At 48.1% G+C, this 24,280-nt stretch overlaps 1 protein-coding gene across 1 annotated transcript; it reads right to left on the bottom strand.

The window, feature by feature from the left end:
• Window positions 1-19,797: 19,797 nt before the first annotated feature.
• CEBPA (CCAAT enhancer binding protein alpha) lies at window positions 19,798-22,563 on the bottom strand. The gene has a single exon (XM_058846209.1). The coding sequence runs from the start codon at window positions 22,367-22,369 to the stop codon at window positions 21,392-21,394; it is 978 nt and encodes a 325-aa protein (XP_058702192.1). The 5' UTR covers window positions 22,370-22,563; the 3' UTR covers window positions 19,798-21,391.
• Window positions 22,564-24,280: the final 1,717 nt, after the last annotated feature.

Raw genomic sequence — 24,280 nt, 5'->3', positions numbered from 1 at the left:
ACAATCCAGGGAAAGGAGCAGAAAATGCCACCACACTGGGTATATATTGCTGCAGCAAATGTGTGTCTCAAGTGTGTAAGGTGAATTTTCATGTGGCATCCCAATTCTGCAAAGTCTGCCATCCAGTAACACTTGCTGCTCTCCCTACCATGGCATGTGATGTACAGCATGGCCATGTGCCCCTCCAGAGCACACAGGCACAGGATCTGAACTTTTTGTCACCATCCTTCCAGCCTTGCTTAAGATATTTTCCAAAACCCCTGGCTCAGCCAGATTTCATAAAAGCAAGCATCAGTGTCACTTAACTCCCTGTTTCTGAGCCCAGGTTTTCCTGGCTGTGCATCCTGCACACACAGGGCAGTTCAGTGATCTGGGAGCTGTGCTGCTTGCCAGCCTGGAGCTCATCATGCAGGCACAGACACCAGGGCAGCACCAGCAATGCCTGCTTCCCCAGGACACTGTGTCCTCCACTCCCCTCCTTCCCATCCTACTGGCAAGAACACATTAAGGCAAACATGAGGGCTCTGGGGCACCCAAAATATCCCTTTCCTGGCAGTAAAGAGCCACTGGTGCTGCCTCCTGATGTGTGTGAGAGCTCAGTTGCATGAATCCTCTTTTACTCGTGCTCCAAAGGCTCTACAACACATCCCACATATGTTCTTCCCAGAATATTCACACCAGAATGTTCCTTCACACCAGAATCTGCTGCTCAGCCTCACTGAGGCACTGCTTGGTGCAGAGGGCCAGTTTGGTACAAAGCCATTCCTTCCCTCTCCTGCTTGTGTGGCCAAGCCTTGGATGGAGGCAGGCCCTGCTCCCTCTGTGACTCCAGAAGATTCTGTTAAAGGTTTGGCTCTTGAGAGATGCTCTGACTTCACAGCCAAAAATGATCTGCTCTGCAGAGACAACCTTTCCTCACCAACCTCTCTCCCTCCCCCGGGGTTAACAGGCAGCTGGGGCTGCTGCAGCAGGGCTTGTTGGTTTGTTAAAGGATCATTGCCTTTCCAAATTGCATTTCAGGGAGCTAGGAATTGTCAGCTGCAGTCTGCAGGATTCCTGTTTCCAAAGGTGATCCTGTGTGTGTGTGTAGGTGCCACTCTCCCTTGAGAACAGCCATGCCTGGGGCTCAGCAGCCGTGCTGTGCTTTGGTTATGGCTGCTGCAGTCCCGTGTCCATCACATTCCCTGTCTTGGGGAGTAGATATGTGCCTCAAACCAGGCCAGCTGAAGGACAGGAGCACAAAGTGCTACAGCTGAGAAGCTGTGGTTAGCTGTGGTCAGGAGTATTAATGGCAAAACCTTCTCTAGGGAATCCTACCTGCAGCCAGTAGATGAACCACAAAGGACAGACTCCATCTCTTTTCCAGAGTACTGCTTGGTATCTAAAGACAAATATTAGAAAATAACTGGGTGTCTTTTTGCAGAAGACAATGATAGAACATGGGTCACAATGCATAAAGTGCACTTGTGCTCAGTTAGTTGGATGAAGGATGTGATGTAGCCCCCATGTTTGAATTTTAACTGTTTGAATTGACAGTGAGCCAGCTACAGAGATGATGTAGGTGTTTTTTTTAAATTACATTAGTAACTCAGTGGCCAGCTGCACCACAGCTCTTGACTGGCACAATTCCATAGTGAAGATGCACAGGTCTGAGCCTAAAGGAGAATTTCCCAGGAGATAAATAATGCTCTATCTGATATTTCACTCTTGATTGCCTACAGTGTCCTGAGACAAACACTGGAAGATATATGGAAAAGATTTTGTTGTTGTTATTGTTGCTGTTGTCCCCACTTACAAACCCTCTCAACAGATTTGGAGATGTTGAAAATAATCTATGAGAATGTGGATTATTTTTAACAGGTATTTTAATCCAGAACTGAAAATAATGGTGATGGAAGAAAAGCTAAGTCAGGCTGATTTGTTACAGTAAAGCTGTGCTGTACTTTAGATTACTTATTAACAAACAGCAAATGGACCTCTGCCTTGACCTTTTTCATTTGAGCAAATATACTCTTCCTGCCCCTTGTAAACAGAAGTTACTGGTAACTGAGTCACGTACCCCCTCACATCCCTGAAGTTAGTTTTTTTCATCTGTGGCAAAGATTTCAGTCAAACTGAATTTTGCCAGGCTCACCAAGGTTATTAGCAGTATTATTAGTCTTAATAATACAACAGTAATAATACTTCTTGGGATCACCATAAACCCAAAAACATCTAAGTACCTCACAAATATTAATTAAAAAAACTCCACAGGAGATCTGAGAAACCAAGAGAAATTGTCAGCTTTGCTTCAGAGCTGAAAACAGCCACAGCAAGCAGAAGTGGCAGTTTCCTTGATGAATTTCAATTAATGGCTGTTCCCTTGGTGTCATGAAATGCCAGGTGCACAGTGCCTCTGGCAACACTGCCAGGTTAAAAGCAGCAGCCCACAGCACAAATCTGGAGCAGCAGAAGTCAGTAGTAGGTTTGGAACTGGAATCAAAAGGAATCAAAACCCCCCCTGAGAGCTGGGGTTTCAGCAGCTGCTGGGCTTTTATGGGACTGTTGGCATCTTGTGCCTTGGGATCCATAGCAAATGGCTCCTTTGGGATATCCCACTTTTGCAGGTCTTCAGTGAAGCTGAAGATCAGGAACATGCCCAGAAATCAGCAAATGTCCCAACAAGCTATGGTTATCCACTCCTTTATGTCAGTTTTTGTGTTAAACCTTTTTTGAACGAAGGAGGCAAACTCTGACAACCACAAGGAACTCCTCTGCAAAGCTGATGATTACTTTTCCTACCTAATTATTTCCCTGACTTGTCTCTACTGGCATGAAACCTCCAGAGGTGACCAAAACATGACAATAGCACCAAGGAGTTTTGTAGAATTCATCTTGATTTTAAGTTAATTTATCCTGCAGATATCACACAAATCCATTTTGTAAAGCAAAACATCACGTACTTGGTCAATAAGATGAAAGTTTCATCTGGATTCTTAACTGGTGATGTCTAACAGTTTTTGCCACATGGGTTAATTACTTGTACTAATTGCAGACTTCTCTAAGGTACCTTATGCCACAGCATTTGGATGATTGGATGTACAATTTGGAGCAGTGACTTTTATGTTTTGTTGATTTGTTCAAAATAACATTTGTAGGCACAGAAGGGACACAGACAAAGTCAGTCTGGACACAGACAAAGTCAATCTTTGCTTGAAGTCAGAAGGACAAAGTCCTAAGAATAACAGCCTCACAAGTGAGAGATCCAGGTGCAGTTTCTCACTCTGACACAGACTGCTCATGTGATCCTGAGCATGTCACATAAGCTGCCTGTCCCCAGTCATAAAACTAGGATAATAGTAGTTAGTTCACGTCAAAATAGTATGGAAAAAAGTTTGTCTACACTGACTCTTCACCCATCAGTGTCTTCTAAGAAAAAAAGCATTGTGACCAGACTGATGCAATTTTCTTCTCTGTGACACAATCACTCATCTTTGACAGGTGGGCAATTTCTTACTCTGTGTCTGTGCTCACTCCTCATGCTCTACACCTTGTGAAGACATTCTCTGAGAGCCTCTTCTCTTCTCTGGAAAGGTGGATGCTCTGACTTCACCATCATATTCATCCAATTTCACCATCATATTCATCCAATTACTCCTTTGCAATAAATTTGAAGCATCTCATTTGCTGACAATAAATCCTTATGTTTCACATGTTCCTTTATATGTCCTGTGATACCTGCTCCAATCACTCCTTGCAAAAAACCACACTGGTCCTATGGCTGAAATCCTGTGAGGTCTTGCTTTTGCAGGCATGGCTGAGTTCATTTTCCTCCACTTCCCAGCCCCAGCAATTCCTCTGCACAGCCGCACTCGTCCCACAGAAGTTCTGCCATGTGATGCCCAGTAACTTTATTGAGAACCCCATAGCTGCCATTCCACACAGTGCTTTGAAGATCTGGGCTCTGTGTTTCATCCCAGATCTGTGTGTTTGCCATAAAATTATGGCAAACAATTCAGGCAGAGTCTCTGGCTTGGCCAGCTTTCTCCACTTACATGTTATTCCAGAGCAGAAGCAGCTTCTGGGGTTACATTCAGGCAGGAATGGAAGTGATGCTGCATCTCTCTGGGAGCCCTGCTAGCCAGCAGATCCCAGAATACACAACCCCAAGGTGGGGATCCTCTGCAGACCCTGCTGGCCTTGCACTCTCCTGGCACAACATTTGGCAAACATCAGAGAGGGGCAGGAAGAATCCTGCCCCCACTCCCCACCCCTTCCCCCCAAGCCTGGCAGGAGTTTTGGGAGTTTCTGCAAGGTGTGGCACACTGTCCAGTTACTCTGCAGTCACTCACAGAACCATGGAATTACACTGAGCTTTCTGAAGAGCTTTTGTGACTGTGATAGAAGAAAATAAAATAAGCAAAGGCAGGATGAAAGGAAGGATGCTGGAGTCTGCTGACAGTCCCTTTGCATGGGAGAATTTCCTGTTCACAGCCTGGGCACAGCTGTGTATAACCTCCACTTGCTAAGGGCAGAGGCTCTCTGGATTACACCCCACTTTCTCCTAGCTCTGTTTCACCCAGCTGTGGGCTCTGTCCTCTACAGACACAGTGACCTTCACTGCTGGCCCTATTTCCTTCAGCAGGGAAGGGCAGACAATCCTACAGGCAGACAGCAGGACCATAATGTGGGAATACAGTGAGGAAATAGGTTGCTGAGGTCCCAGACTCATGGGCACACGAGTCCAATGCAGGTATCAAAGAGCAGGATCATGTTGCCACAGCTTTCTTCATCATTCTTCCTCAATTCCATGATTCCATCAGCTGCCAAGAGCAGCTGCCTGGTGGGGCTGACCTGCTCCACAGCACCCAAATATCCAGGAGCTGTTCTGCACCTGCAGCAGGGTAATGGTGCAACAGATCATGCCCTCCTCTCCCCTTCCCTTTTCTTTTATCAAACACTGGGTCTGTTGGTGGCTGTCTCCTCCCCTGAAGAGCACACCTGGGTGTGATGTCAGGTGAACAGGGAACAGTGTCTCACCATCACCCCGTTCCTTGGCTGTCACACAATTGCAGAAGGTCTGGGATGACCATCCCTAGGCTTAGCTCCGTGCCCAGACCCTCAGCCCTCTCCTCTATGGAGCCCCCTCAGCAGTAAAAAAGAAACAGAAAGGATCTGGAAAGCTCTGTGACCCAGTGCTGGTTTTGCATCTCTTTACACACATGACTCTCTAAATGGGCAGAGATCTGTGAAATTGCTGATTCATTAACATCTTTGCCATCTTGGCTGCTTCAAATGAGAGTTCACTCTGACCCAAGAATGATTTACTTCTTTTGGCTGTTCATCACAAACTGATACTGTCTCCAGTCCCTCAGATTTGAGGGATTTGTGTAAAAATAAACTTTATTGAATGTCTTGTGAAGTTGTTACTTTTGAGCAGTGAAACACTCAAGTTTCTGACAGAGAAGGGAATTATATCTAGAGTTAGTGCTGGGAGAAGACTACTCACCAGCTTCATACCCAGCCAACTCACTCAAACCTATCATTATCAGCATATTTACCAAGTGACAGCTTGGGGACCATGAAAGGATGGATGAGGACCTGTGTGACACTCAAGGGCCCTGAAACAGGTCTGTGCAGGGATTGGAAATAGGTTTCCAAGCTGCCACACACTGCACCTGTCTATCCCATACCAGCTACAGCCACCTTCTGTCACATCACCTGGAAAGCTTCATTTCCTCCTTTCTCACCTCAGCTGTCATCAGCAGCTGTTTTTGCAGATGATTTCAGCTCCTGTCCTAGTGCCTCTACCTCCTTTCTTTTCTCATTGTGCTCTAAGAATCTGTTACTGCCCATCTGCTTTCCCATGAATGATCACAGTCTCACTAGGCAGGGAAAGCTGTGGTAAGATTTCCTGCCAGTGCAATTTATATGACACTATTGAGGCCAAGAAACTGCCCCCTTCCCCCCTAGCTGAGTCTTCCTACTTGTGAAACCATTCCCCAGAACCAGAAGAACTCACCCCAGGGTAAGATGCCTGAATGGGGCTAGTAGGATTTGACCCTGAAACCTTATTAGAGCTGACACCAGAATCCAAAGAGGTGCTGCTCAGCTGCACCTCCCATTCAGATCACCAGCATGGAAGGTTCTTTTCATACCTTGGTATTAGCCCCAATGTTATCACAGGACAAATCAAAACCATCATAATAAAATTTTGCAATAACTTCAGTTTAATTAAAAGTAAGGAGAAAAAAAGTCTTGCCAAGCCAGATGGCAAACTCTTGGTTTCTCACATGATGACTGTCAAATTACCTTCTCCACAAATGAACATCACAGAATACATTTAATAAACCTTGGAAATGTTTATCAGAGTGGCAGTAAAGATCCTGACTGATGTGACTGGATCTGTCCACATGGAACAGCCAAATCCAGACTGGGTTTAAGGTGGAGTTACCACCAATAAAGGACTCTAGTGCATAAAGCTAGATTTTAGCAGTACTCAGGCACTGAACTTGGGTCACAGAGGTCCTGCTCTCATGTGCCTGTACTCTGTGGTCTCTCCTTGGCTCACATTCACATTTTATGTTTCCACATGTCGTGGTTTTAAACCAGTAACTAAAAAAATTGCTTATTTCTTGCTGTGAGATATGGATTAGAGCAAGAGCAAAATAGGATTACAACTTAAAAAAGAATAAAGAAAGTTTATTAACAAACTACAAGAATAAGAACACCAGAATAAACTTCCAGGAAACCCTTTTCTCCCCCACTACTTGACCATTCCTTTGTATGCGTGACAACATAGAGACAAAACCTTTAGAACTTTGGTGGTTAAAAACAGTCCCAATTCCTGCTACAGTCTTTTCATCAGTCTTTGTAGAGAAACAGAAGTCTCCTTCTGCTAATCTATGGAGAAGGTTCCTGGCCAGAACAGCATCTCCAAGGAGATGCACTTTACACTATTGTCCATGGGCATCCAGAGATGAGGCACCTCTTCTCTGAGTGTTCTAAGGGATGGGGCGCTGCAAACCAGCTCTGAGAACACCAAATGCAGTCTGAGGATCCCCAAACCATGGAGCTCTAATCCCTTCACTCTCAAACAGAAGCTGCCCACCAACAGTGGCACAGGGGGAATAACCATGCCATTAGTGGAGGGCATGGTTTCACTCTGAAGACCTTCACCCAGAATAGCTGGTCAGCTGGCAGTTCGACAGTCTCATGGGAAGTGAGAGACAGTCTCAGATTGAGGAAGGCATTGAACTCAGGTCTCCCACTTCCTCAGTGAATGCTCTAAAACAAAAGACAGTGACCTAGACATCAACCAGAAGGAAGGAACTCTACTCTCTTATCTCCAAGAGCACTGACCCTGGCGAGATGGATGCCATCAGAATGGTTAGGGGACTCAAGCACTGAGTGAGGTTTCTGTGCTCTGATGGAATGGCAGGGAAGGGAGAGTAGAAGATTTCAGAAACATCTGTATTTTCAGTCTGCCCTCAGACACCAAACAGGGTCACTGTTTGAGAGCAAGATGTGTCAGATGTCTAGGTTAGGTCTGAAAGTAGCCCTTAGTTGAAGAGGGACAAGGAGAGGGAGAAAGTTCTGTGTCATTGTAAAGCATTGCTGTTCTTGGGAGCACACACTCCTCTGGACCATGACCCTTCAGCCCATCCCAGCAGCCTGGCCTGCTCTCCCCTCCCTGTCCATGGGCTAAGCCTTGGCACAGCAGTGCTGCTTTTGGCACCAGTCTGCTCTTGAGACCAGAGACAGTGGCACCTCCTCTTTGGACACTGAGCCTTCCTCATCCTGACTTGCAGTGTCAGCACCACACCTCGGGGCACTGGGGTGCTTGGGTGGCACCTCAAGCACCAGGGGCTTGTCTTTCATCTGTGCTCTTGGGGTGAAAGGATGTGCTTCACTGAAGCTTTATAGGTTTTTGGCTAATTAATGGACATGTTTCTATGGGAATTTGTTTTGGTTCTTCTATATTTTTGTCTTTTGGTGGAACAGTATACTCTGAAAATTTCTTTTGTCTCTCCTTACAGAAAATAGGAGAAAAAAAACGACACTTTCATACTGCAGCAGAACAATCTCTACACTGCACTAAGTTCTGCCTCATCTATGTGAAAGCAAAGTACTTTCATGGCCTTATCTGTTATCTTGCAGTAATAATAACAACAGTAAGAAAACAAATTTTCCATATAAAACAAAGCAATAAAACTGCATCAGCTACAAGTGCTGGTTGGTAATCCCATGAAAAAAAAGGCAATATGACATAATTTTTGCAAGCTGTTTCTCTTGGCAGGTGTTATTTCCATTTCCAGTGTAAAGGCTGAAGTGACTGACACCACTCAACCTTAGTGAAACCCTGCTAGAGCTGCTGAAGCCACTGCAGAGTTCTGCTTTCATGTTGCTGCTAGCACAGGGAGTTTCAGAATAATTTTGGATTGGCTTGGATACAAGTCTAGCAGGGTGCTAGAAATAGAAATAGCAGAAGAAGGTAGTAGAGTAAAAATATGCAGAGTTAGATGACGGGTGGAGAAGTGGCACAGACAGGAAGGCAATGAAAGCGACAGGCATGCTCTGCTCTCTGCCACTCGCTAGATTTTGAATGCGCTCTATTTACAAATTTCAGAAAAAACTATCACTTGTGCTAACCTTGCCTCCTGCCTACACATCAGCTTGGGTAGTCATTCTGGGTAAAAAGGCAGCCTTGACTGGAAGGGGAACATCTGCTTTAAAACTGCCCTCTGAAAGCCACCCTGTGCATTGCATCACAGTTCACACAGTCACCACACCATGAGTTTCATCTCACAAACAGCTCCACTGGGGCACAACCCTGCACTTGAACCTCTCTGACCTCTGGGGATACCTGTGTGCAGTCTGGGCTCAGTCCATTCCTCTGATGGCCACATCTGACAATCTGCATGCCCGCAGCCAGACTTGCTTGATGCACCTAATGGCACGGCTTGCTGTCCACGAGCACGGCCAGTTCCTACTGCCACATGTGGGATTTGTCAGCCACCTTCAGGAATCTCAATCTGGATTTAGGAACCTAATTTACAGCACTTGGAGTGGAAAACTTTAGCCAGTAAGACTGCACAATCCTATTACCATGACAGCTCAGGAATGCCAGAACTCAGCAGTCTGCAATAAGGTGCCACTTTAAATGTAGATTAAACTGAAAACAGCCCTTATGGCCTAGAGCGCCTGGGACAAGTGTCTGCCAGCTGAAATGCCTTGAAGGTAACTATTGCTAGTGAATCAGGTGCTGGATTAAGGTGCCTACAGTCGCCTCAAGACACAGACAGATTTTTTTTTTTCCAGAGACACTGTGTTTTTTAATTTTCTTTTTAGTACCATACGAAACTTGGCAGCTCCAACTCTACGGAGATCCATGCAAACCTCCTGCTTGCTTTGGTTCCCATGGCACATCCACCGAGTTTCACTTTGAATTCAGCCTCACAAATCTCCAAACTCAGCCTAGAGAGATAAACTATGCCAAGCTCTGGCTCTAGCTGTTCCCCTTCCTCTGAACACTACTGTATGAAACCAAGTTCCCCTACTGTGACCCAGGAAAAAACATGATCAGCATCAAGGTGTTGGGAGGATGTATTTTCTCATCTGTTTGCAACCTGAGGGTGAAACAAAGGGTGAGGTTTTTCCCCTGGCTGGTGTCCTCCTGCTAGCCAGGGACAGTCACTTGTCCTTTTGGTTCTCTTAGATCTGTCTAGCAATGATCTCAGAGATTTGCTGACATGCTGGAGGGCACTTCTGACTGTGGATGGGGTGCCAGTGGTTCTGCATTTTCTTTTCTGACAACTCCCAGAGGACAGTGATGCTTTTATGCTTAATATATGCTGTCATTTTGTATTATAGCTTTTCTTTGGAAGTAACTTCATAAAGGACCAAAAGAAAACACAATCCCAAACCCCAAAATCCAAACACCATAGAAAACTGAGTTCTGCAGACATCACACATGAATTACTGCTCCTTCAAGTGACACAGAGCCAAAAGAAGCCATAGCCCTGCCTGCTTTCCAACATGATCTGCCACTGACTGGTGGTTACTGGTCACCAGCATGGCTTCCCTGGATTTCTGCTCTTTTTCTTCTTCAGTCCCATCATGTGGTGAGGCCCTTGATAGAGGCTTTTGCTGCTGTATCAGCATTTCTGGCATGAAAAAAAAATACAGTTGTGACAATAGAGCAAAACTTTGGATTCCACAGCTATGTTGTTTGGAGACATAAATGACCAAGCACAACCCCAGCGCCAAACTGTCCTCCTCCTCCTCAATCTGTCCTGCCATGGCTGATTCATGCAGCAGTCACACAGTGACAGCAAGGGTTACAGTCTTGCATAAAGAACTGACAAATGACTTGCTCAAAGCAGACTGGATGGATTTGCATGTAATGGTTCAATGTGCTGGCATAATATTACAAGCACACTCCATCCAATTTCATCTTCAGCTGAGTACAGTAATTCATTCAATATTGCAATACACTTGACAGATTAAGAAACCTTTTTTTATTTTATTAGGCTTAATTCCCTTTGTATCTCTCTTACTTTCCCTGCAGAGGAAGAATTTGGGAATTCTTTTTTTGGGAATGCCATACACTCACAGGACCAAAAATAGACCAGAATATACCAAGTACGTGAATGACTGTGCCCCGTGGTAGAAACAATGCCATAACTTTGGGGTGATTTTTCAGTAATTCTATTTCTGTTAATGCAGGTTGTCTGAAAATATAATTGACTAGGTTCTGGTGAATAAATAAAACCAGATAAATGATAGATGGGAATACACCTCCTGCACATCCTGAGTTTTTCAAAGGCATGCCTACTCCCTACACTCTACACAATCTATACATTTTAAGATCCAGAAGGCACCTTTTTTTCACACCTAACTTTATAATTTTACACTAGGCTTCATAATCCTAAAATACCTCCGTGGCACAAAGCCACATATACAATACGTGGGTGGAAAAGCTGTTAGCATAGTGGGAAAATATTCTGCTGAAACAGAAAACTTTGAAGAAACAGCTGAGTCACTCTTTCACAGTTAAGGTAGTCTGGCCTTGTTACTCTGCCATGCCCTGGATGGTGTCTGGCACACTGCCCCCATCCTCTGACTCCCAGTGACTCCTGTGCACTGCTAAACAAGAATTGCCTTGGAAATATTGGGCTGTCCTCACATTCACACATGGTGAATCTTTCCATCCAGCACATGGACCAAAGGAGCACTGATTGTCCTGGGGACACCCCGGGCACGTGCAGCAGTGCAGGTACATCTGCACTGCCTGACTCAGACATCAGCTCTGCCTTGCTGTGCAAGGTGATATCCAGCAACATCACCAGCTCACCATGTGATCACAGTTCTCAAGGCAAACCATGTTTCCCTGGCCTGAGAAAAAGATCTTTTTTTATCAAAAATCATGAACACAGGCAAAATTTCAAACCCAAGCTCAAGTGTACTAAGCTAAAGGAATGAGACATAAATTTTAGGGAAAAAAACCCTCAAATATCATCTTTTCTTCTTTTCTTTTTTTTTCTTTTCTTTTCTTTTCTTTTCTTTTCTTTTCTTTTCTTTTCTTTTCTTTTCTTTTCTTTTCTTTTCTTTTCTTTTCTTTTCTTTTCTTTTCTTTTCTTTTCTTTTCTTTTCTTTTCTTTTTTCTTTTCTTTTTTCTTTTCTTTTTTTTTCTTATTTTCTTTCTTTTTTCCTCTCCTCTCCTCTCCTCTCCTCTCCTCTCCTCTCCTCTCCTCTCCTCTCCTCTCCTCTCCTCTCCTCTCCTCTCCTCTCCTCTCCTCTCCTCTCCTCTCCTCTCCTCTCCTCTCCTCTCCTCTCCTCTCCTCTCCTCTCCTCTCCTCTCCTCTCCTCTCCTCTCCTCTCCTCTCCTCTCCTCTCCTCTCCTCTCCTCTCCTCTCCTCTCCTCTCCTCTCCTCTCCTCTCCTCTCCTCTCCTCCCTTCCTGATTCTACAGTCAGCATTATTACTTTGGCAAAGAAGAGGGAGCTGCCTATGAGCCATTTATTACTACATAAAATTACTGAAATTACAAAGGTCTATAAGCAATAACTGCCAACAGATTATAGGCTCTGCTAATGCAGCCACCCATGAAATATATAAGGCTTATTTTAGAAGGAACTCTAGTACAGCTTATGCATTTTGATCCCCAGAAAATAAAACTTGGCTTGAAAATATTTTTGATCTTTTGACCTGTATTTTAATCATAATGCAAGATTTCCCTGAAAGCTTGTTTTTGTGTGTACAAATCAGAAAAGCTTACAGAGATGTAAACAGATCAATTTGTATGTGTAACAATGTGCCAGGTTTTCAGCCTGTAAGAATAATTTTCATATGAACTGCAACAACAATATGCACTAATTAGCTGCACCATAGACACACAGCCATGCAAATGTTATCCCTGGGATTCACAGTGGCTTGTGGGACAGGTTTGCCAAAATGGCAATATCACAGCTAACCTTTGCATTTTAAGCCCTGTGACAACAAGCCCACTTTTACTGATAAATGATCCATAAAAGCCTGTTTCCCAGTTTTGAGATATGTGTTAATGTGATAGCTGCTAGCCAGTCTGACGTGTTTAATGTGTGGAGGAAAAGAACACCCATGAGTTTCCTCCTCTTATAATCCATATTGTGCATCATAAAGCAGTGCTCGGGATGTGAACATACTCCAAAACTGAATTACCTTACTCTGCTCTACCATCACATTGGAATTATGGGTGGGACTCTTGTTGATGAAAGAAATGGAGGGAAGGATTCCCATATGTTTTCAAAAACTTTCTGCAACTTTTCTTGGTGTTCTCATATTTCATAATACCCAGAAGTCCTCCAGCAAGAGCACTTTTGCTTTTCACGGGAAATGACTCTGTCTGGGGCAAAAATATGCTTTTCTAAATAAACAAATTATGTTCTATAGCATGAAAGCTAAAAAAATAAAGTAGGCTCAGCACGCCTACACCCTGCCTGCCATCAGCAAGCACAAAGACATGCCCAGGCTTTTCAAGTGCTAGGCCCTCCAAGAGCAATGTCCATTTTCTCTCTCTTGGACCCTTTTTCTCCTTTTCCTGGATTTTTGTCCTTGAACATTTGCTCCCAGTCCAGTTAAACTCAATGCTAATTTTGCCACTGGTAGAATTAAACTCTAAATAGCCTCACATCCTAACTGCAGCTTTTTTTCTCCTGTCTTCTCCAACCTTCTCTCAGCATAACATTTTCTTCCAAATACATTCCTCCTTGTCTCCAGTGACATTTATGCTTCTGCTCACTGGTAGCACCACACTGGTGAAGGAAAACCTGCTCATTCACGTGTGTTTTACACATACAGAAGCACTGGAGACAGCACTGCCAGGCTCATGTGAAGGGTCTTTCTATGCTCATTTGCTCTGACCTTTTTCCTCAGTCATTCCTAAGCACAGTCCCTGCTGCAGTGAGAACAGGCAGAGGCAGGGCACCAGAACAGTTTCCATCATTGTCAGCTGCATTTGCATCTGCAAAGGAGGAGCAGCCACATCAGTATGTAAACTTTCTCTCTATTAACAGCATATCCTACAAGAAAAGGTGGACAAAACTCCATGTGCTTCCAGAAAGCTCCTCCAGGCCAACCAGGAATGCCCAGCAAAATCAAAGATACCTGTATTCCATGATGGGCATTTTGCATTAAAGTATGTAAGCCTCTAAAAATCATTGCTCAGTTGTGGGCACAAAACACAAATACCAAAATACATACTGTCCAGCTGAACCCCAAAATGTTTTCATTACTTAAAATCTTCTTCTATTGGCTACTGAAAGAGAAAGAGCAAATTTCACTCTACTGAATGGATACATGGCTGCACATGAGCTCTTGCAGGGATAACTCAGATCACTGATGTAACACTGAGGAATACATCCAGCTACTGAGCAAAAGTCATGATGAACATCAGTCTTGTCAAGAAATATCTGCTGCTGTTTAAAATTCTAAGGAAATAATCCATATACAAATTGGCTAATAAAAGTTAGTTATATTACTGATAGCTAAAAAAATCATATTTCCTAAAGCACTTGGTAATCCCATTACAAAATATATTACATGAAATAAATTAAAACCATGAATTGTATTCTTCACATATTATATAATAATCAATATATTGCTATGGGGCTCATGAAATCCACTTGGAATTTCCCTTAGCAAAGGTTGCCTTTAGACTGTTTTTATCAACTCAGAATTGTTGATGTGATATTTGTAAATGTTATTACTCACAATGCAAACAGAAATCAGTATACCTGGAGCTTTATTTATTTACATTGCCTACATGTTCACTTAAAATCAGAACTTGGTGCTGTCCTGTGGAAATCATAGACTGACTTCTCCAAATAAATGTTGCCACTAGAGTTGTTACATACATTCCTCACTTAGCAAACCAAATACACAGTGTTACTCTTAAGACTGCAGTCTAGGGAATCAAATAGCAGTTTTATTCCAGTCAACAGGAACTCCAGAAAAAAAATTTGAATAAGCCAATTCTGTAACAAATAATAAGATAGGTCAAGAAATTTTTGGTATGAAAACTCTGGCAATCCCATTCTTTTGATATTTAGCATGAGTTCCAGTAAGCACAGGAGGGTTTCTGACTGGAATGAAGCAAACATCAGTGGCACATAGCCTTTCAAATTTTATATTAGATTATGAGAAGTCTAAATGCTAATTTGCACAATTATGAATCAACAACATTCATTTCAGCCTGACTCTGTCATCAGCATTTTAACTGAACTGACATATCAATAAAAATGTGAACATAACTTTTAAAAAGTTAGGGAAGATACTTTCCCAGTCCACCAAACTGAACATGGTTCCACCACAGCAAATAAAACCCTAATGTATAAACAACAATATAAGAAAGAAAGATTTACATGACAGAACTGATAATAAGCTTTTATATAAGAACTAGAATATGTGACACTTAGTGGCCACAGCAGATCTGGCATTCAGCCCTGATCTCAGAGTTGCTTTTTTGTGTGCACTTACTGTTATTCACATAGTCCCCCCTCCCTGAGGGACTTGAATACAAATCATATGGTGGCTCTAATATGTAATAGCAGCTCAAGAGTCATTTGGTTCTTGAGGCAAGTCTACAGCCAGATGCATTAGGAGCTGAAGAAAGAATACCCACAGTGAGAAAACTGAGACACAAAATTTCCACAGTATTCAAGAAAGTTCTGAAATGTTTTGAGGCATCTATTCAGCCAAGATTTTCCCTAACTTCAAAATGATTTTGCCAGAGAAAGTAGTTTGAATGTCTAAAGCAGAGTTAATTCCTAAATGTGGCTCTTTATTTTAAATGTAAACAACTAAAAATCACAAAACCCCTCTAGAAAAGGTTCTGTGCTAATTCCTATCCAGTTGTCAGTGAAGCTGTGCTCAGGAAAGCATTCATCGCTGCCTTTTATTGAGCATTCTCACATTTTGTAGAAGTCAAGTCATCAAACTAATAAAGAGTCATGCCTAAAACTAGGGGAGGTCTTGAATCTCTCTGTTGACAAAGAACTGTTGTTAAAATATAAGTTGCCCTGCCACACAGAAAATACAGTCAGTGCAGGTAACCAGAGCCAGCTTCTACCACATGGGCACAATCCTGTTCCCACTGAAGTCAGTGGCACAACTCCAACCTGTCTAATGGGAACGGCAACAAGCCTTCTATCTACTTAATACAAATGAAGATACTCATCTCCTCTTTGACATATTTTGGGCTCAAAGCCATTGGCTGACACTTGTTTGGTTCTCTGCATGTATATGACTCATGGGATAATATGATGCCTAACTTCCATTCTGCCAGACCTGTCTTTCTCTGTGGTTGCCTATTAATTTCAGAGGCAAGATGCAATACTGCAGTAAAATAGGATGGTGTTAAACTAAGAGAATTGCACTTACTGGGAGTAAATTAACCAGATTCCCTTTGTGAGGATTCCCTTCCAATTAAAGAGGTATACCCAAATAGCCCTGAAGGCATCAGCCCATTTCTCCTGCATAGAAGGGGAGTTTGTGGAAGTATCTAGCAAAGTACTTGGCAATAAAGGTAATGTAAACATAACTCCCTTTGCCCCACGAGGGGCAACCTAAGGAGCAACCTAATAATGGAAAGGACATAAAAAAGTCTGTATTCCAAACAGCTGATTTTTATTTCAGGCTACTTACACAGACTGAGTTAATCTGGATATACAGGTGTTCAATCAGGTAAGCATAAGCTGGTTTTCCACCAAAGGTATAAACTCTTTGAGATATGGGTTGATTTTCTCTCTTTGGATCCACAGACTGAGTAGTAGTACCATAAAATAATAATAATATAATACAGACTGGAAGGAATATCTGAACAGACTTTCTGGTTCTTCTGAAGTTTCTTGTGATATGCTTATTTTTACTAAGTCTTGGCTTTAAAACGCAGTATGCATTTTATGTATGATACAGCAAACCACACTGTAACACTGATATTTGTATGATGTTTGTATTTCATGCAATTTCATGTGTATAAACATGGATTTGATTACAGGGGAAGAAAGACACACACAAAACCAGAGGTGTCAATGTACAAAACATCATTTTTTTACTTTATTACGCCAAGACAGGGCAGTGGGCCTGTTTCTCCACCCTTTACTCAGATATTTGCCATCCTTTTCACCACTGAATTGGGTCAAAGCCAATTCAACCAGTAAACCCAAATCAGTAAGTGCAAAACCCCTGCTTTCTCCTGCCAGCAAAGCATCTCTCATTGCCCCACTCGAGTGTAGAAATTTGTTCCTTTGCTCCAAACTCCTGAAGCAGGTAGATGAGGAAAGCTCCTCAGGGGCAATTCTCTTGTGGCAGCAATAAAAATTAAAAGACTGAGAAATCATGACATTCCTCTGCCACCCCCCCAACCTGCAGCAGGACTTCGCCATGGTCATGAGCAATCTCTCAACTCTGTACACAGTGCTAGCAGACAACTACTCCCTTCATCCTCGACATGTGATTACTTGCTCAGCCTCAGTCGGTGCCCAACCCCCTGCCTCACCCCCCCTCCATGTCCCCAGCCCCATGTCTGGGACTGGTGAGGGACAGGGGTGCAAGAGGAAGGATTGCACAGCCCCTCTAGTGAGGCAGGACGAGTACAGGCTTGGCAGCAATGCAGCTGTGCTGTGTATAAAAGGAACAAGCCCAGTGGGAAAACCAAAAACCACCCAGCAGTCATGAAGACAAATGTTGCAGAGTACAAACACCCACAGCACCCTCCCAGAGCCAGAGCCAATCAAGCCTTTGTCCCTGCCAGGCTAATCTCGGTGCAGGGTGCCTGTGTGCAGGGGGGTGAGTGGAAGTGCCACATGTGAGAAGAGTCCCTGGCCACACTCACCCGTGTGTGCCACAGCACTGCAGAGCTGCTGCCTGCCATCCTCTGCAGCAGCACAGACTGTGCTCATACCAGAGTGCTGCTCCAGACAGTCCCCAGAGGTCCCTTCCAGCTCTGTCTGCTGATACTTGGAGTGGACAGTGCATAAAATCTTTTCCACCATCCAGCTTGTGTAGTACATGCCCAAATAGTGCTGAAACAGGCAATGCACTGTGTCACATGTGAGCCTGGAGCACTGCAGGACTGCAGGCTTTGACCCTGGCGCTAAGGCACTCGCTCCTGGACATGTCACTCACAGAACATTTTTCATCTGAGCAATGACTTAGGGACTTTTTGAAGGCTCAGCTGTATGTGCCAGGGTAAGGGTTTGGTTTGAAAGGAAGAGAAAATGCAGATCTGCAGCTGGGAAGGGCTGGGATGGGGCTGCCAAAGCAAAAGGCAGTCTGCAAAGAGCACATAGAAACTGCAGAAAGCTCCGTGCTGTAAGAACTGTTTTGTCTGAGCCATGACTGAGGGCCTTGTCGAGGGCTCAGCCTACAGTTAGGGTTAGGATTAGAGAACACTGCTCACTTTGGCACTGTGTTTAAGGAAAGTTCTCTAAACACTTTTCTGCTATCAATAATTTACCCTTCGTAGTATTCCAGGGCATTCTGTGTTTATATAACTATTGAAACACCTACGTGGTAGACAGGTGATCTTACTCTTGAATCACAGAATGGCTGATTCTTCTGCCACTGAAGACTAGTTTAATCTACAGTTCATTTAAATTAATGGTAAAATCTGCTTTGTGAGGCCATAAATGATTTGCTGAAACCACACACACACACACACACACGGTGAGTCACAGTTCAGAACGTAACTCAAACAACCAGGACTGTATTCCCATGCTCTAACCACTAGATTACAGTCCCTCCCACATATACCCTGCAATAATCTTTGCTCTAATGATAACAGCATTTCCCCACTTTACACGCTGGACAGCATTACTCAGTAAGGCACATCCTACCCAACGGGTGTACAGCTCTGCAGGGCTGGGGAAGGAAGGAAGCACAAGTAAAAGTCATTATTTTTGCCCAACACCACTAGAACTTAACTCTCTCCTTGGAAAATTACTAGCTCAGGGCCCTAGGACGCACATTTAACTGAAAAGTGAAATCCTTGATCCCGATTTACATTTATCTTTCATCCCTCCCAAGCAATGAGCAGACAAATGCAGACACCATCACAGTGGATTTGGGAAAAGCAGCTTCACCTTCCCTCGCTCCCGCTCAGGGCCCAACATGAGCCCCCCCTGGCAGAGGCAAAGCCCCGGCCCACGGCAGCCAGCCCAGGGCCAGCGGGGCTCGGGGGCTGCAGCCGCACCAGCCTCGGGCGCTTCGGGAGCCCAGGCTCTCCCCCACAGCTCCCGCATGGCCGGGGCACACACTCGTGGATGCAGATCTCTCTCTCTGGGGTGTTTAATTTCTGCTGTGATGTGCCGCGCTGGGCATACCCAACATGAGGGCAGTGGGCACACCATGGAGCAGTGAGCTGTGGGGGGATCGTGGCTGTCCCGGCTGGATGCCCCTCCAGGGTGAAGGTGGAGCCAGCCGCTGCTGGGGGCCAGGGGCCGCTTTCCCTCGCACGCCTGAGGCGCAGTCCCAGCGCAGTCCTGGGCCGCCCGCCCGGGCACCAAGCCCCGCCGGAGAGAAGGGCGGGCGGCGCCCCGAGACCCCGCGGATCCCTCACAGGGCGCCCGGGCCCTGCGCCACACGCCGGGGGACATTTCACCTCAGGGCCGGCCGCCCCCACGGGGCAGCTCCGGGACGGGACGGCCCAGGCGGAGCCACCTCTCCCCTCACGGCTGCCCCTCGCCTGCCCCTCGCCCTGCCCCGCGTCCCGCCCGCACCGAGGGCTCCGAGGCGGTGCCTCTGGGCCCGACCCCGGGAGCGAAACTCCCCGGGGAAGGGGAGGGCTGCGTCCGGCCGGGAAGGGACGGGCAGCGGCGGTGCTGCCGGCCGAGCGGGACCCGGGCCTGCCCGCCGCCTCTTTCCGCCGGGCCCCGGGCTTGTCCCGCTGAGACCCGCGTTGTCCCGGCCGGGCGGGCCCGGGGGAGCGGGCGGGCTGTGTGTCCTCGGCACTCGGCGCCTCCCTCGTCCCTCCCGGCCCCACAGCCCGCCCACAGGCCCCCGGCCCGGCCGCGGCGGGGTAAAGGGTGAAGCGAGGCGTGACTCACGGGCACACATCTGCCACCGCAAGCGTTTAGGAAATTGCCGTTCTCTTAAAGGCAACCGTGTATTTATTTCTCTGGGGCGAAAACCGGGGAGTTGCACTCCATTAACGCGTTTCAGTCACCAGCCCCGGCAGGGGATGCAGAAGTCGGTGGAGAGCTGGATGCTGGTCTGGAGGAAGAAGAGAGCTTTTGCACTCCTGCTACAGGAGAAGGACTGGAAACAAGCAGAGAGGCGGATCATTATGGTAGAATATATGCTGTTTATTTATGAAGGTAACCAGGGCTTCTGACAAATTTTATATGCAGTTCCCCCCCCCATTAAAAAAAAAAACCAACGCACCAATGTGTGTGCATATACATACACGTATACATACCATACACACACACTGCACACACATACACATGCTGCCAGCACTGTGCTCTCACTGTCATGCTTCCAAACAGCTCCATCCACCTTGTTCTCTCTTGTCAAGACTTTCTTCAGTTGGACAAACTGTTACGCAGCTACGACACAAGGAAGAAATGTTCCGCATGGCTACCAGAATGCCCAGGGGGCCTGTTTGTTTGTTTATTTTTCTCTCACTCTGGGAGAAGCTCCAGAGTCCAAAGGTGCAGCAGCACCAGGGACAAGCCTCCTTGCCCCACACCAGGCATCCTGCAGCCCCACAACCCGTGCCAGGCACTCCTGCCTTGGGGTTGAGAGGCAGCAGCCAATACAGGACAATGTGAAGAAGGCAACACACACTCATACTCACCCACCCATACAAATAATAAAATAACGTTGCAGCACAAGGGCATAGTCTCTGTCACCAGATAAGAAAGTTGTGTGATGGCAAAGATCTAAGTAAGGCAATAAAGTATAGCTAGTGTACACGGAACGGCTTTCACATTACATGAGGCACAGTTTGGGCAGACAGAGACTTGGAGAAGAGCTAGATGTCCTGGAATAAAGCAAAATACACTGAAAGTTCATAGTAAATACCCGCATCAATAGGTATTTATTCATTTGTGCTTCGCCACGTCGTGACATACAGTACAAGACATTGCTGCTCTTTCTTTCGATGGAGAGAGCTCACCGTACTCTTGCAAGCCGCTGCTCCATCAGTCCCAGGCTGTCCATCGGTCCTGCAGCGGTCCCGGCCCCTTGTCCCGCTCCCAGCCAAGGCAGGGGACGGGGCTCGGCAGAGGCAGCCCAGCCAGGCTGCGACAGTCCTGGCAGCAGTCTGCTGGCTGCCCCACACCTCAGTGCTCCCAACGGCGTCCAGTGCTGCACATCTCTCAGCCTCAAGTCCTCAGCGCTGACTTCCCCAAAGCTGCTCCTGCCTGCTGCACTGCAGGCCAGCTGCAAGGGGTCTGGCAGGACACCCCAGACACCCCAAACCTCGAGCCTGCACGCCCCTCTGTCCTTCTCCTCGCACCCTGCAAGGCTGGAGGGCATTGTAAGCCCCAGAGCTCCTGCAGCCAGCTTTTAAGGCACATCTGGGTTGCTACGTGTGCTTTATTACTGTTGTTGTTGTTATTATTATTATTATTATTATTACTGTAATTTACCCTGTGTAGACACGTGGTCTTTTAATTCTTTCTTCCCCTTGCCTTCCTCCTTAGAAAACCCACCATGTTTTCAGCTTATTTGTATGTCATCTCTAAGGCACAAACCTTTTAATACTAGAGCTGCCTGGCTTCTTGTATAGGTCGTGAATCGATAAAAAACAAACGAAACAAAACAAAACCAAAACAACCCCCCATTCCCCTCCCCGCGGCGCTTGCCGGGCGCCGGTACATAGAGTATCTATGCGCGGCCAGGGCAGCCCGGCCGGTCCCGGCACGGCGCTAGGCGCAGCTGCCCATGGCCTTCACCAGCGAGCTCTCGGGCAGCTGCCTGAAGATGCCCCGCAGAGTCTCCAGCTCCCGGGTGAGCTGCTCCACCCGCTTGCGCAGCCGCTCGTTGTCGGTGGTGAGCTCCAGCACCTTCTGCTGCGTCTCCACATTGCGCTGCTTGGCCTTGTCCCGGCTCTTGCGCACCGCGATGTTGTTGCGCTCCCGGCGCACCCGGTACTCGTTGCTGTTCTTGTCCACTGTCTTTTTCGATTTGCTCCGGTGGTCCGAGGGCATCATCTTGAGGGTGCCCGCGGCGGGCAGGCCGCCGGGAGGGTGCGGGTGGTGCGGGTGGTGCGGGCTGGGCACGGGCGTGGGGGGCGGCGTGGGCTGCCCGGGCTGGAGGTGCATGGTGGTCTGGGCGCAGTGGGCGATCTGGTACTGGAGGTGGGACGGGTGCTGCTGCGGGGCGTGATGGGGATAGAGGGCCGAGAGGGCCGCCGACTTCACCTCCTCCTCCTCGCGGGGCTCCTGCTTGATCACCAGCGGCCGCAAGCCCGGCGCGGCGATGCGCTCGTACAGGGGGTCGAGCTTGCCGTCCATGTAGCCGGCCACGCAGCCGAAGAGCGGCTGCTGGTGGTGCTGCGGCTGGTGCCCCGGCGCCGAGGCGGCGGCGCCGGCCCCATGCATGGTGTGGAAGTCGAAATCCCCGGCCAGGATGGCCTTGGCTTTCTCCTGCTGCTTGTTGTGCTGGAAGAGGTCGGCCAGGAACTCGTCGTTGAAAGCGGCGGGGTCGATGTAGGCGCTGATGTCGATGGAGTTCTCGTTCTCGCAGATATCGCCGAGCTCCGCGCCGCCCGCAGCAGGTGCCGCCGCCGAGGAAGCCTCTCTGTAGCTGTAGGTGCTGCCGGGCAGGGGAGTCTGGAGCTGGTGGTGCTGGCCGCTGCTCATCGGGGGCCGGGAATCGACCTCGTAGAAATTGGCTTGCTCCATGAAGCAACTACAGTCTGCCGGGCATGGTGAAGGGCTCCTGCAATCCAGGTTTCGGACGGGACGGCAGCGGCGGCGGCTGTAGCAATGTCGCGGCAGGGCGCAGCGCGGCACGGCTCGGTGCGCCCGGAGCCCGTCCCCCGGCCCAGCCCCGCTCCGCTCGCTGCCTGCCCTGTTGCTAGTGGGCTGCCGCGGTCCTGCGTGCCGTATATATACAGCCCACAGCAGGGCCGGGGATCGCCCTCTAGTGTCCAGCCTCCTGCTGGGAACCTTTGACCGCCGCGCAGCCGGCTCCCAGCGCCCCGGCCGGGCGCAGCCGACCTCCCGCCCGCCCCCGGGAGCCGCCGCACCGCGGGGAGAGTGCCCCGCACTCCTGGGCCCCCCTTCCCCCCTCCCGCCGCCGCCTCGAGCTCGGCGGGCGCTGAGCCCGGGGTGAGTCCCGCCGAGGAAGCTCGGCGCTGGTCGGAGGCCCGGGGCAGGGCGCGGGGACTTTGCGCCCGCGCTGCCGGGGCCGCTCGGCGGGGCAGAGCGGCCAAACGCGGCCGGTGCATTTCCAGCGCCCGCTCCCGCCTCCGCGCCGGGAGCTCCGGCCCAGCGCTCCCCGGCCGCGCTTCGCAGACAGTCTCAAAGTTCACCATCCGCGCCTGCCTGCACACAGTTGCCCAGTCGGGAATATTCGCCCCGTCGGGTTTGGGACCCCAGGCGCTGGCTCCCCAGCGGTGGTTGCCTGCCGGCGGTGGTTACCTGCCGGCGGAGCCCTGGGGCTCGGAGCAGCCGGCCGAGGCCGCCCCCGCCGCATTCCAGCGCGGCCCGGCCTCACCGGCGGCACCCGCGGGGCTCGGCCGGTCACAGCGGGACCCGCGGAGCCCGGCCCCGAGCGCCGCCAGGACCTGTCCGGGATGGCGCCCGGCGGTCAGGGGCGGAGAGCCCGGTGGCCCCTGAGGCTCCGCGGCTCGGAGGCGATCGGCCGGGCCGCCCTGCCCCGGTCCCGAGCCCGGAGGAGCTGCCCTGCTTGCACGGAACAGCCCGAGCCGGGTCACCTGCGGGCCGCTTCATTCCCGGCCGGCCCCGCCGCCGCCTGCCCAGCCTCGCTTTCTGCGGCTTTTGAAGGAGATCAGTGTTCCCTCGAGAGCGGGACTGGAGAGGATCCTGCGTGTCCCAGGCATCTCTCCTCTCCCCCGCGCGATGCGCCTGCATGTGGCTCCGCTGTACAGGCCTCCCCAGGAGCCTCCGTCCCAAACTTCACTTCGGGCGGGGTGAGGATGCACAGAATTCCTCTTGCTGCCATCACTCGCAGTACGCAGAACAGATGTGTCTGTCCCTTCTTGCACAGCACCCAGCTGCGCTTGGGCAGCCCCACGGGTTCAGGGCATTCAGCTCTCCTGGTCCTGAAGGTCCCCTGGAAAGGATGAGCCAAGCCCGCTGGAGCAGGTGCGAGCTTAAAACTGCTCCAGAAACATCTGCAGGGAAAATGAATCAAACATAGTGACGGCTGCAGGAAAAAAAAATCGATTCTTAGTTCTGAGTGTTATAGTAAAACAGAAATTTGTGACAGTAAATTCCTCAGAAAGGGTTTGAGAGATTTCTTGCAATTAAAAGTAATTGACAAGGATGCAACAGGAAACAAAAATGACAATTCACCAAAACCCCATGTTTTTGTTTCACACAATGCAGGTGTGAACTTCTGTTTCATGAGCAAATGGAAGGCCAGCAGAGTCAGCTGGCACACTCCAGTGTTCTCTCAGGAGAATGGGTCCTGTAATTAAAACAGGGTAACATTAATTTACAGATTGCAAAGTACACTTTATCAATTGAAAAAAAAAATAAATCCTAAATTGTTTTTATATACAGTCAGTATTTTCTAAAATTATATGTCTTGGTTTCAATGCCGTGCCTCACAGGGCTGCTTCCACA

Source organism: Poecile atricapillus, chromosome 10 (genome assembly GCF_030490865.1).
Source record: "Poecile atricapillus isolate bPoeAtr1 chromosome 10, bPoeAtr1.hap1, whole genome shotgun sequence".
In the NCBI taxonomy this organism is placed as follows: domain Eukaryota; kingdom Metazoa; phylum Chordata; class Aves; order Passeriformes; family Paridae; genus Poecile; species Poecile atricapillus.
Note: the sequence above shows the minus strand (reverse complement) of the source record. Positions and strands in the feature narration are given on the sequence as shown.

Excerpts from the sequence above, each read along its gene's own strand:
- CEBPA (XM_058846209.1), bottom strand. The coding sequence starts at position 22,369 with ATGGAGCAAGCCAATTTCTACGAGGTCGATTCCCGGCCCCCGATGAGC.